The sequence below is a fragment of the Oryctolagus cuniculus genome, chromosome 16 (assembly GCF_051225735.1).
Source record: "Oryctolagus cuniculus isolate XC-2025 breed Fujian yellow rabbit chromosome 16, ASM5122573v1, whole genome shotgun sequence".
Taxonomy (NCBI): Eukaryota; Metazoa; Chordata; class Mammalia; order Lagomorpha; family Leporidae; genus Oryctolagus; species Oryctolagus cuniculus.
This window is the reverse complement of record NC_142882.1, coordinates 77352672-77366088: the sequence shown is the minus strand read 5'-3', so window position 1 is coordinate 77366088 and position 13417 is coordinate 77352672. Positions and strand designations below refer to the sequence as shown.

The following is a 13417-nucleotide window of genomic DNA, read 5'->3' as shown; positions in this document are numbered from 1 at the left end:
CCTGCAATAGAACTGACACGTCTTTCCCTGTTGGTTAAGTCTGAATTCTGCATCTTCCTCTTTCTCAGGCTCAGGAAGCTCTTAGGACATCCTATACTTTTCCTCTGCTTCACAGCCAGCCATTCTGTCTCTGGGCAGTCCGCAGCACGTTGCCGGAGTCATTCTTGAGACGTGGACCTCTCCACTCACTGAGAACAGCAGTGTAGGCTGACTGTAAGCTGATGAATGCCAAGGTTGATTTTTGCACTGCACTGGAGATGCACTGTGCTGCAACAGACAGCCCACTATGTGCCAAAGGCCATGCAGATCGCTTTGAGGTTGCATTTCTTGATAAAGAAGTAAAAAGGAATTTTTTAAACGGCTACCAAATGAAATGTATAGTTCATACAACAAAGACTCCAGATCAGTTAAAGTTTAGAAAATATTAATAATCTACTTAATTTGAAAGTGAGAGGAACCTGCTTTCTTAAGAATTTAATAAATGCTACTTGGCTGCAGAAGTTATCAGCTTTTGGGTGGCTGTAATTAAAGAAGCCAACTATTGACAAGAGAGTTCAGCATGCAAGTTTCCCATGGGTAGGATCCTAACCAGAGTTTTATTATTAGGTGAGCTGAAGTTATATAACTTCATCCCAAATGACCATGTCTGATTCACTGCGTCTGCCCCATACAATACTGAATGTAACAACTGAGGCCAAGCGCTAGGACTATGACTGGGGCAAGTCAGCTGGCACTGAGTAAGGGGGAAAGCAGGCAGATATGCCCACAGGTGGTGTGAAAGAGCAGCCTTCTCGGGGAGACTGGCGGTCACGTGGTTTGACAGTTTCCTGCACTTGGGGCAGCATCTGGAAATACCGTGTCCTGCAACAGCAGAGCTAATTAAATAGGAAAGGAAGGAGGGTATCTCCAAAAGAAGGGATACAAAATATGTCCATTTCTTCCTTTTCAGTCAATTTTTACTGTACAAATAATACAGAAATGCAAAAAAAAGTAAAAACAAAAAGACACTGTATAGGTAAGATTAAAGTAAACTTTGGCCAACATCCCCTAATCTAATACCCTAACAGTAAGTGTATCTTTCCAGCATTGCCACTCAATTCTGTGCAAACATTGTCATTAGAAAATATATGAGGGTGCTAAGAAAGTTCATGGAAAATGGAATTAAAAGGTAAGTTTATTTTGGTGCAAGAGATTCTGAAATCTGTGTTTATGGAAGGTCTTCAAAAATTCATGGAAAATGCATGTTATGAAAAACATTTCAGAATTTTGGGAGGCAAAATAGGCTTATCTTTTAATTCTGTTTCTCCACAAACTTTTTGAAGTGCCCTCATATTCGGTGTTCTTGTTCTGTAAATATTTTAATGAATGTATGTCTTCTGCAACTTGATTTATTCAACGGTGTGCTGATTTCCCTGTGTCAGTCAATACAGGTTCTGCGTTCTGTGTGTGTGCGGGTACCAGTCGCTTTCATATCAGTCAGTGCGGTGAGCCTTCGTAATGATGCAGTTACTGTTCTGTTAGATTATTGTTATGCCCCTCGTGCAACGGAGGGTCCTGGGAGACAGAAAGGGGCGGTAAATTGCCCAATCTGATGGCAGTGCCACTCATCTGGCTTTTGCAGTGTGATCAGCCCAGAATCCCCCCCCCGGGGGGGGGGCAACTTTTAGGAACTTGCAGTGACTGAATGATTGGCAGATTCTGCCCACGTGTTAAAAGCTCAGCTTTTCAGTTGATGATAGCCCAAGCCAGGCATGAATGCAGAGAGGTCCTGGCATGGAGCCCGTGGATAAGCTGCTCCATGCCCTGAGTTCCCATGCTGCCTATATCTATCTGGTCCTTGGGCTGCGCTCCCCTATACATCAAAAATAACGTCAATCTAGAGAACCAACCGTTTCTGTAGTAATATGATACAGGACATCCTAATTTCATAGGGCATTTTTTGTAGCAGCTGCCAACACGGTAATTGAATCCCTTGAACTCTTTCAAAGGCTGCAGTTTGAGGCAGCATCAGTTTTGGTCTTAAAACGCAGGTGTGGGAACGTGGAATCCCACCCACTCCTATCCGCTCTGTCACTAGACTCATCTCTGGATTTGTCTGGCTGGGTTGATTGATTGTTTTGAGTCTGCCCACTTTTTTATTGCTTGCTCCATCTGCATCAGAGATAAGCAGGCCATTTCTGAAACTGCACTGTCTGACAGAGAAACAAATACAAAGCCAGAGGGCCAACAGGACATTTTCCTCTGATCCTCCTGGACCTGAGTACAAGGTACACTGGAGAGAAGGAGGCGAAGAGCTTCCAGACTTGAGAATAACCTTCTATAAGGATCATTGACTTCTGAGGTCTGAGTTATAATCAGTCTCTTCCACACAGATTGTGTGGTACACATTAGTACCAGGAAACATCAAAGAGTCTGTGGGAAGATAGAACTAAAAGGAAAGTTACTTTGGTGTGAAAGAATTGTTTAAGGTTTATTTATTTGAAAGGCAGAGTGATAGGAAGAGACAGAAACAGAGAAAGAGAGATACTCCATCTTCTGGTTCATTCCCCAAAGGCAAGAGCCAGGCCAGGCCAAAGCCAGGAGCCTGGGACTGCGTGCAGCACTTGGGCCATCTTCAGCGGCTTCCCCAGGTGCATTAGCAGGAAGTTCGATCAGAAGCAGAGCACCCAGGACTTGAATTGGTGCCTACGCAATGCCAGAGCTGCAAGCAGTAGCTTAACCCACTATGCCACAGTGCCAGCCCACAGTGCAAAATAAATTTGAAGTCAGTACATATGAGGGAACTTCATAAGGTTCATGAAGATTCATATTATCAGAAAACTTTGCATGGATTTCAAAATTGGGTTGCACCAAAATAAACATCTTTTAATTCCACTTTTTAAATAACATTTTGAAGTGCCCTCATACACAGCTGACCAACCTTTCTGAGCCTTTGTATCCTTACGTGAAAAATTAGGGGGCTGACGCTGTGCCTCAGCGGATTAACACCCTGGCCTGAGCGCCAGCATCCCATATGGGCCCCGGTTCTAGTCCTGGCTGCTCCTCTTCCCATCCAGCTCTCTGCTATGGCCTGGGAAAGTAGTAGAAGATGGCCCAAGTCCTTGGGCCCCTGCACCCACGTGGGAGACCTGGAGGAGGCTTCTGGCTCCTGGCTTCGGATCAGTGCAGTTCTGGTCATTGCAGCCAATTGGGGAGTGAACCAGCAGATAGAAGACACCTCTCTCTCTCTCTCTCTCTCTCTCTCTCTCTCTCTCTGCCTCTCCTCTCTCTGTGTAACTCTTTCAAATAAATAAATAAATCTTTAAAAAAAAAAGAAAAAAGAAAAATCAGATTGGACCAGAAACCCAAGGTCATTTTGAGTTGCAGTGTTTAATATTTTCATATTGCAGATAAAGAAAGTACTTAGGGGCCAAACAAATCACTTTAATTACTAAGAAACACAAGCCTCACATGGTTTTCCTTCTGCGAATATACATACATCTTGTCTAATGCTCCAAAGAGGTTGTGTTTCGTGTGGTGTCATTGGTTGAGGCTTCTGATGAAAGTTCCTTCCAGCTTCCTCCTCGTAAAAGCACTATTGAAATAAATGTTCTCAGCTCAGTTCTTTTGCTGGTTGTTTATAAATTTTTTTTGTCAGAATGGACTATAAATTACTGGCTTATAATCCATGAATCACTGCTTTGAAGTACCTCTGAGATACTTACCTTTTGACCTTCAAAAATTAATTTCATGTGATGTGTGTTGTGGGCCACTTGGGTGCACTTTAAGGCACTGCTTTTTCAGACTCCAGCTCTCTGCATCTTTAATAGTTAAAATTTCATGTGTGTTTTCAAGTGGTTTACACTAAGCTGATGTCAAAGCAAACACACCAGATTGCCTTTTGGGGGTTGTCTTGACACCAGCACCTGCAAATTGCTGAATAGTCATGGTGCCAGAAATCTCAGAATAAGTTCTCTGCACTCTTACCTTCAGCTAATCAGTTGCTCTAGTTTCCCCTCACTCTGTCACTCTATTTGTTGAGCACCCCTTGATGGAGTAGCTACTGTAGCCCCGGATGTAGGATGTCATTGTGCATCCCCATGGCCAGGATTCTATTGCAGAAGGAACTGTGTTTACAAAAGTGGAGCTTCTTCCATGGGTCCTTTTGTCAGTGAGTAACCGAACCTGTAAGTAAACCAGCCATGCAAGAAATCATCCATGAAGCAAAATTTTCTGTATCTTAGATCATATCTTCCCTTTTTCTCATGTTCACTACCACATATATGGAAGATTAATGATATTTCACAAAGTAGTCTATTATAGAAGTAGATATCTGAGACTAATCATGTCATATTCGATTTTAAAACCTAAAATATTGAACTTTTATGGTATTAAATTTTTAAAAATATTTATTTATTTGAGAAGCAGAGTTACAGAGAGGCAGAGGTTGAGAGAGAGAGGGAGAAAGAGGTCTTCCATCCACTAGTTCACTCCCCAATTGGCCGCAACAACCAGAACTACACTGATCCGAAGCCAGGAGCCAGGAGCTTCCTCCGGGTCTCCCATGTGGGTGCAGGGGCCCAAGGACCTGGGCCATTTTCTACTGCTTTCCCAGGCCACAGAAGAGGGCTGGATCAAAAGTGGCACAACCAGGACTCAAACTAGCACCCAAATGGGATGCGGGCACTGCAGACTGCGGCCTTTACCCTTTTAGAATGCCACAGCGCCGTTCCCAGGTATTAAATTCTAAACCAGGTAGGCATTTAGCCATAGAGTTGTGGGCATTTGGGGAGTGAACCAGAAGATGGAAGCTTGCACTCTCTCTCTCTCTCTCTCTCTCTCTCTGTCTGCTTCGCAAATAAACAATAAATGAAAGGGGGTTTCCCCCAAAATCTTACGATAGTAGCTTTTTGAACACTAGCTAAATCAGAGTGGTTAACTTAGTCGTCTGGACGTCAAAATAGTTGGATAATCGTGGCAGCTCATCATATAGCTGTGCAAATGAAGGCAAGCTACTCAAGTATGCTGAACTGCAGGAGAGGAGCAAACATAGTTCTGTGGTGTCTCGGGGGTGTTGTGAGGAATAAGCAAGACAGAGAATGTGACAGTGCTTTGTATCACAGAGTGTGCAATCCAGATATGAACCAGAAAAGGTAAAACATGCAGGCACTCTGGTATTTCTAGGTACATTATTGCTTTCATCTATGTGGTATTGCACATACATTTTATATGTAAACAAAGCTTGTAAGGTTGACTTTCTCCCAATTAGCACAGCTAATGAACACTTAATGGGCAGCTGCAAATACAGGTTTTATTGGAAGCAGAAAATTAAAGTAATCGAGGAGATTATTTTTTTCTCCATTGACATGTAAAAAGCAAAGGGACTCCTAATAAGAACATATTTACTTGTTCTCTATGTGTACCCACATTGCCTAACTTTTAAAGATATTCTCTCTTTGTTCAAGTATGAGAAAGAAAAAGTCAAAACCTCCTGTAAATGTTGCCATACGTTGGATGACTCTCCTGGGTGAAATAGATTTTATTTAATTTTGTTTGTTAGAACCATGTGGTAGCTGCCAGATTTTGAGGGCACAAGAGGCACAGCCTGGACTCCTGCTTTGCTTGTGTTTTGAAATAGAACATATTCAGAGCACATCTTTAGAATCATGCTGCAAAATTAATTACCTGGGCTAGTGATAGGGCAGGAAGTTGTTTTATCCCATTAATTCTAGCACACATTAATTTTCTACAACTCAGTTTTCCTTTTATTTTTATAAACTTTTATTTTCATTATATTTGAAAGGCAGAGGGAGAGAGGCAGAGAGACAGACACAGAGAGATCTCCCATCTGCTGGTTCACTGTCTAAATATGTGCAATAGCCAGGAGTGCGCCAGGCCAAAGCCATGAGCCCAGAGCTCAGTGTGGGTCTCCCGCATGAGTGGCAGAGACTCCAGTACTTGAGCCATCATCTGTTGCCCCCCAGGGTGCACACTGGCAGGAAGATGGATTGGAAGGGGAGTAATCAGTGCTCAAACCAGGCGTTTCACAATGGTATTTGGGTGTCTCACGGTGTCATGTGCCCACTGTACTTTCAGTAGTTTAAATCCAGAAGCACTTAACTAGTCATTCCTTGAACATAAGTACATGTTGTGACTGCCACTCTGAAAAGATAAAATAGGATTAGTGGTCAAGCTACTTTACTATTTCTAAGGAGTGATCATATGTACAGATCTATGGAGTTGAATGCCAAAGAAATCCAAACGGAGAGTCCATTTCCCCAATATCCAGGTGTGTTCATGGGTTACCTCTCGCTTTCCTCTTTGGAATGTTAACTCCTAGGTTCCAACTTAAAATCTTGTGAGCGAAATTAAAGATGTTAAGAGCCAGACCAAGGAGGATCACATCGGTCTCTCCCTGTAGCCTTCATTCATTTGTTTTCTTTGTATTCTACTTAACTGTTTTTCTTCTTTTTTTCTCTTGGAGTCTTTGTATTTAAAGACAGACATCTTCCTCTGGAAACTCATGCAGGTTCTGGTTTGGAGAAAAGCTATTCACAAAAGGAAATGAGACAGAGCACATACAGATAACTTGGAGTATACTGGCAGACTTAGAAGTTAATGAGGGAAAAAGGTCATAATTATCCTATTTCATCCATCAGAATAGTAAGTTTAGTACTTCTCCTTGGTTAACATCATTTATGTAGCCAGGTCTGGTGTTATTTCCTTGGCTGTCTTCAATTTGCTGATGAAGCAAATTCCCCTTTGGTCTTTATGATTCAAAGAGGGTTCAGCTAGATTTTCAGAAATTCTGTTTGGGGTGGAAAAGTATATATTAAGACCAAAATGGTACAGCCACCACAACCTATTAGTAAATTTTGCTATGAACGTTTATGTTGGGGCAGACATTTTGAGTAGTAGTTAAGACACTACTTGGAATACCTGCATCCCATATAAGAGAGCCTGGGTTCATGTCCTGCCTTCACTTCCACTTCTAGCCTCCTGCCACCCTGGGAGGCAGCAGTGATGGCACAGACGTATCTAGGTCACAGCCACACACATGAGAGACCAAGATTGAATTCCAGGCTCCTGGCCCAACCCTGCTGAGGGCATTTGGGGAATGAACCAGCAGATGGGAGATTTCTTTGTACCTGTTTCGCTACCTTTTTTTTTTTTTTTTTCTGATAGGCAGAGTGGACAGTGAGAGAGAGAGACAGAGAGAAAGGTCTTCCTCTTATTGGTTCACCCCCCAATGGCTGCTGCGGCTGGTGTACTACGCTGATCCGAAGCCAGGAGCCAGGTGCTTCTCCTGGTCTCCCATGCGGGTGCAGGGCCCAAGCACTTGGGCCATCCTCCACTGCCTTCCTGGGCCACAGCAGAAAGCTGGCCTGGAAGAGGAGCAACAGGGACAGAATCCGGCACCCCGACCGGGACTAGAACCCGGTGTGCTAGCACCGCAGGCAGAGGATTAGCCTAGTGAGCTGCGGCACCGGCCTCACTACCTTTCAAAAACATAAAAAGAAATAAGAAAATGTATGCTGATAGCCATCCTTTGTACGCCACACTTGACCTGGCAATCTGACTTTTAAGTTTTTGTCCCCTGTTAGATCTCTCGACTTTGTTATACCTGCCTCTTGCATATTTGGTCCCAACATGCACACTCATAAATAAATACAAATCAGCGCTTTTTATAATTGTGTCACAGGAAGATTTTATGTTCTTTTGATGTTACATTTTTTTGTTGGTTTTATCCTTAGTATTGAATTTGTACATTCAGGCTTTTCCATTCCTCCTAAATCCCACTGACTTCTTTGTTACCAGTGGGATAGCAGACAGGCTACTATTGTTGCCATTTGTTGCTCGCCCAGTGGTATGGAGAGCTTTGTTGTCAGTGTCTGTGGGCTCCAAAGCTTTCTCTCACTGTTCCTTTTGCAATGTTCTTTTCCTAGACCTGAACGAAGCAGTCCCAGAGACAGAGCGCCTGGATTCGAAAGCACTGAAAACCCGTGCCCAGCTCTCGGTGAAGAACAGACGCCAGCGGCCTTCCAGGACAAGACTCTATGACAGCGTCAGCTCCACGGACGGGGAAGACAGTCTGGAGCGGAAGGTGAGCACCCGGACGGCATGTTGGCCTCTACCATTTTTCCTACAGCGTATGGAGGAGAAGTTTTTTTCCCAACTAAAATCTGTGTCTTGGCTGGAAGAGTTCACATCTTTGTCCTCTGATTTCTTCCTTAATGTTACACACTGTTGTTAATTCAAATCCAGTGAGCTAACCAAGAGTGTTATCCCTATTGCCATGTTTCTTGAGGGTGCTTTCCTGTTCAACTGTTGGCTTTAGCAACTGGGAAATGCTGACTCTGTTTCTGTGTGTCTTAGCTGTCTGTGTTAGCTACCCTGTTAACATGGTGAGTTGTTGCGAGCTATGCATTCTCATCTGTAAACCAACAAGCAAACACGGTTTCCATGGGGATTCGCTTAAAAAAAAAAAAGCGATTGGTCTCATTTCCAAGTAAGTATTGCATAGAACCAATACTCAGTGTCATAACCTTTATAATCTCTTATACCAACAGCTTTCAAACAGTTTCTATAACCACATGCATATTACCAAATCACTTCTACCCAAGGGTTCAAGATCTTCTTCTCCAGAATCAGATTCTGGTGTTCCACCCCTCACCCCAGTGGCTAGCGATGTGCCCTTCTCACCTGACCACATCCCTGGATTTCAAGAAGAATCTCTGCACCCAGACGGGGAGTCCTTCTCCTCTGCCTGGGGAGACACATCCCCCTCCTCTCCTTCAAAATCTGATCACGACATGGAAGAATCTCCTTGCCACCATCAAGCTACGTCCAGGAAAATATCACAAGACAAAGGTATTTTAAGTTTCTTCCTGTTTTGCTTTGTCAGATTTCACCAGCCCCCAAATTGTGCAATATAAGGTGGCTTTTTCTTACAGTCATAAGTTATTTGTCTTCTCACTGCTAGCAATACTGCAATCCTTTTACATCATGGGAGCAAGCGAAACACACCTAACCCCCCCCCCCCCCCCCGTGTGATTAAGTTCAAGTGCGTCGTTGGTTTCTGCCTGGTTCAGTGTTTGTATCTCTTCAGCTCAGAAGAAGAGTTTACTATCAAAGGGAATTCTGGGAGGGATCTTCTAAGTATCTTGCAGGACAGTAGCCCAAAGTTTCAATAAGCACTAACATATTCATTTAGGAAAAAACCAGTAAAGATCAAAGTGATGTCAGTCTTAACCTATTTGTTGATTTTTACTTATTTTGTTTATTTTATTTTTATTTAGAAAATATTTTCACAGTTATGATTTATATTGCAAAGAATGTGATAGAAAGCAGCAATAAAGATAATTCAGGAAGGCTCATCAGTTAAAGTTTAAAACAGGCTCCTAGAATTACACCAGAATTTCACAGAACTCTCAGTAGACTTTTGTCTTTTTCTTATATACTTTTTAAATTTATATGAAAAGATGATCACCGTTACTAAGGATCAGAGACATGGTCATTTAAGTTAGATAGCAAACTACTAAATTTGGCAAATTGCCAACAACCTCAGATTGAGATTTGGGGTGAGATTCACTCAACACTGAGAGTTAAGGATGCGTCGCTCCAGTTTTGAACATTCTGTATCATGCATTTCTAGCAGATCAGCATTGTGATCCCTGTGCAGATGCCTTGTGGTCACAGAGACACTGTTGGCTGTGGGGCTTGTACTGTTGAAAAGCACCCAGCTTCGTTCCTGATGCTTTCTCATTGTTTTCCTCTCCTGAACCTGTTAGCTGCTAGAATTATCTTCCAAAGACCGATCCTAAGCACAGCTCTTCTAGAAGCAGTTTTGAGGTAAAAATTGAGTACTTGGAGTACAAACTGCCAGTGGAGGCCAGAGAATTTATGTCAGACCTACTAATTCAAAATGAGTTGTCAGGTTAGTGAAAAGCTGGCCTGTGATTTCAGCCTACTTTCTAAAGAATTGAAGACTTCAGAAACCTTCATTAATTAACCTAAATTGTGGGTTAAAATTACATTTTAATTTTATTTTTTTAAAGATTTATTTATTTATTTGAAAGTCAGAGTTAGAGAGATCGTCCATCTGCTGGTTCACTCCCCAGGTGTCTTTAATGGCCAGGGCTGGGCCAGGCTGAAGCCAGAAGCCAGGAGCTTCATCTGGGTCTCCTGTGTGGGTAGCAGGAGCCCAAGGACTTGGGCCATCTTCTACTGCTTTTCCCAGGCCATTAGAAGGGAGCTGGATCGGAAGTGGAGCAGCTGAGACACAAACCAGAGCCAATATGGGATGCCGGCGCTGCAGGAGGCGGCTTTACCCACCTTGCCACAATGCAAGCCTCCGGCATTTTTATTTTTCTTTTCTTTTTTTCCTAAGATTTATTTATTTATTTGAAAGGCAGAGCTACAGAGAGGCAGAGGCAGAGAGAGAGAGAGAGGTCTTCCATCCGGTAGTTCACTCCCCAATTGGCCTCAATGGCCGGAGCTGCGCCGATCCAGAGCCAGGAGCTTCTTCCGGGTCTCCCACATGAGTTCAGGGGCCCAAGGACTTGGGCCATCTTCTACTGCTTTCCCAGGCCATAGCAGAGAGCTGGATCGGAAGTGGAGCAGCTGGGACTTGAACCGGCGCCCATATGGGATGCCAGCACTACAGGCTGCGGCTTTACCCACTATGCCACAGCGCCGGCCCCGGCATTTTTATCTTTTAAATTGAATTGTTTGTTTTCTTTTTGTTAAATTTTTAAAAGTGTTTATTTGTTAATTTATTTATTTGAAGGCAAAGTGACAAAGAGAGAGAGGCCTTCTGTTTACTGGTTCCCTCCCCTTAATGCCCACAGCACGCAGGGCTGGGCCCTACTGAAGCTAAGAGCTCCGGCCTCTATCCTGGTCTCAGCATGGGTGGCAAGGACCCAGGTACTTGGGCCATCACCTGCTGCCTCCCCAGTCACGTTAGTGGGAAGCTGGATTGGAAGGCAGGGACGGGATTTGATCCTATACACTGGGATATGGGATGCAGGCATCGCAAGCAGCAGCCCAACCCACTGTGCCACAACACCCACCCCTCAAAAAGCACTTTTAGGGCAAGCCCTCTGTGATCTCTTTTTGTAAAAAAGATGTGTATAGACCTTTGTCTGCGAGGAGGCAGAAAGAGCAGCTGCACGTACTTTGGAGCAGGTTGAGTGTAGGAGACCTCATAAGCTATTGTAAAGGAATCCCATCATCCCGGAGGAATCCGTCACGCACACATGAAATGTGACCCGCAGGCTTTTGAAGGTGGCTAGCTCTTGTCTGGATTCTCCTTCTGCCGTTTCCCACTTATGGGGATTCTTTGAAGTTGGCAGATGTTTGCTCTCAGCTTTGAGAGGTGCTGCGTGGGTGTGAACCGGGCTTTGCGCTCCACTAGCGGTGACCTGCCAGGAAGCCGTCAGAAATGCACGGCGCCCCCCACGCCACGCCGCCTGTGTGCTCCTGGGCCTCCTTCAGGATTAAGCCCCAGTGTAGCAGGCAGGACCAACCAACCAGGGGAGCTTCATAGCTCACAGAGACCAGCTGCCACCCTCAGCATCCCCATTCCCGGTTTTCCTTGGCTGGCTGTGCTTGGGCTTTTATAAGGTACTGGCTTTATCCCTGGTCGGTTACCACTGTTACCATCGTTAGGTACTAACTGTGACCGGGTGAAACCAGTGCCAAAGCCTCACGTCCCTCCTTTACTTACCTTGATAGATACTTTGGAGGCCTTCCCTGTCCTCTTAGCACTAATCCATTCCTTCCTGTCTTCATGCCACAGTGGTTGGTGGACACCCACCCTGGGCCAGCAGTGTTCCGTAGACTGCTGTACGATGAGGAGCACGGCTGCTTCCGCTCCCTCAGGGGACTTCTCACTGCTCTGCCTGTCTGCCGCCTTCTGCCTCGCCCCCCACCTCCCTTTTCGGTCCCTTCCTCTCTCTCCCCCACACGTACTTGGTGACAGACCTTGCCACCCCCATCAGCAACAACTTGAAGACCGTCCACCTCTCGCCTTCTGCCCTGGGGCTCTGGTGCACCTTGAGAGAGGTCAGTGTGGGAGGCCCGTGACCCACTGACTCCCTCTCAGTCCCCTGTCACCAGCCCATGGTAACAGCCTGGCCCTCATCTTCTCAGTCAGGGAACTCAATAGCCTACCCTGAGTGAGTCAGGCTGAGGCTCTCAGACCTCAGGGCTCTCCTTACCCAGCGGCCAATCAGGGCACCCCACTAGCGTCCAGGCTTCAGCAGACTCCATGCTGCCATTGTTCAGACACTGTGGTGGCTGATGCCACGTAGATTAGGAGACTGGGGTCTACCTTTATCGTCTTCAAAAATAGCATTTACAAAAACTATTGAGTTCCTTGGCTCCTATGAAAGAACACTACTCAGATCTGGAGTTTAGAGAAGTTAGGTGTGGTTCACCTGTGGCTGCCGTCTCTCTGTGCTTCTACGTGCAGTTTTTCCAGCTCCGTGACTCAGCAGTAAGGGCACAAGTACACACTGAACTGCATGTGTGCACTGTAGCCAGACACTCCACTCCAGGGAATTTCTGATCCTCCTTCAAAGCCCAGCATAAAACTTACCCCCTTAGAGCAGACACCCACCCCTTCGCATCCCAGGCAGTGTGAATTACCCTCTTCTAGCTGAGTCATCGAAAGCTTCATACTGTTACTCCTGCCTCTCTTACTTCGTGTTTGATAAATGATCTGGGTGTCAAACAGGAGCCAAAGTTTTCTCATTTATCTTATCAGTATTTGTATTCCTATTTCCCAAGACAGAATATGGCATAGAATTGATGCTCACTGCTTTTCTGGATGAATTTCTAAGGGCATCTCTCTGGATAATCAGTGCAGATCTTAGCAGGGCATCAGGCAGAGCCACCCTGCACCTGTCTGTGAAGGACCGCCCCACTCTTTCTCTCCTATACTGTCTGCCTCCCTGCTACAGTGGCAGAGACTGTATAGCCACAACCTAAAATGTTCTCTGGCCGTGAAGAAGCACCTTCCTGACCCCTGATTTAGAACTATGTCTTCTTCCATTCAACATTGCCAATAAACTCTGAAAATGGCCCAGTCATTGGTTTCACTTACACTTTGGTCTAGCAGGTTGGTCTAGCAGGTTACTAAACAAAACGATTAAGTACAGTTGTGTCTGATTGCAAGCCTGAGGTTGTCCCTTGGTTGCTGTCACTGGAGTTGGAAGTTTTCTCAATGGTGCTAATACCACAATTGTAAGCTGTCATTTTTTTCATTCATAGTTGGGAGACTTTGGTGGAAATTAGGATACATTGAGCCCCATTATAACCAGCTAAGTGATATGCATTTTACTGAATGTCAGCTAAATTAGAGGAAATAAAAGTTTGTGTTTTTTTCTCCCTAGGGGTTTATGGATAAGGTTGTATGGCAGTAAATGACATGAAA

General features: G+C 44.7%; 1 protein-coding gene across 43 annotated transcripts in view; it reads left to right on the top strand.

The window, feature by feature from the left end:
• Positions 1-13417, top strand: part of PPP1R9A (protein phosphatase 1 regulatory subunit 9A) — a 320662-nt gene that overhangs the window by 282178 nt on the left and 25067 nt on the right. For 20 of the 43 annotated variants that reach the window (XM_089315736.1, XM_089315735.1, XM_070059813.2 and 17 more), the window contains 2 exons: positions 7926-8083; positions 8604-8850. In XM_089315736.1, coding sequence (XP_089171862.1) covers positions 7926-8083; positions 8604-8850 — 405 coding nt within the window. Of the gene's footprint in view, positions 1-7925; positions 8084-8549; positions 8851-13417 lie in introns of all 43 variants that reach the window. The other 23 variants (XR_016222787.1, XM_089315731.1, XM_089315728.1 and 20 more) reach the window with 2 other exon arrangements.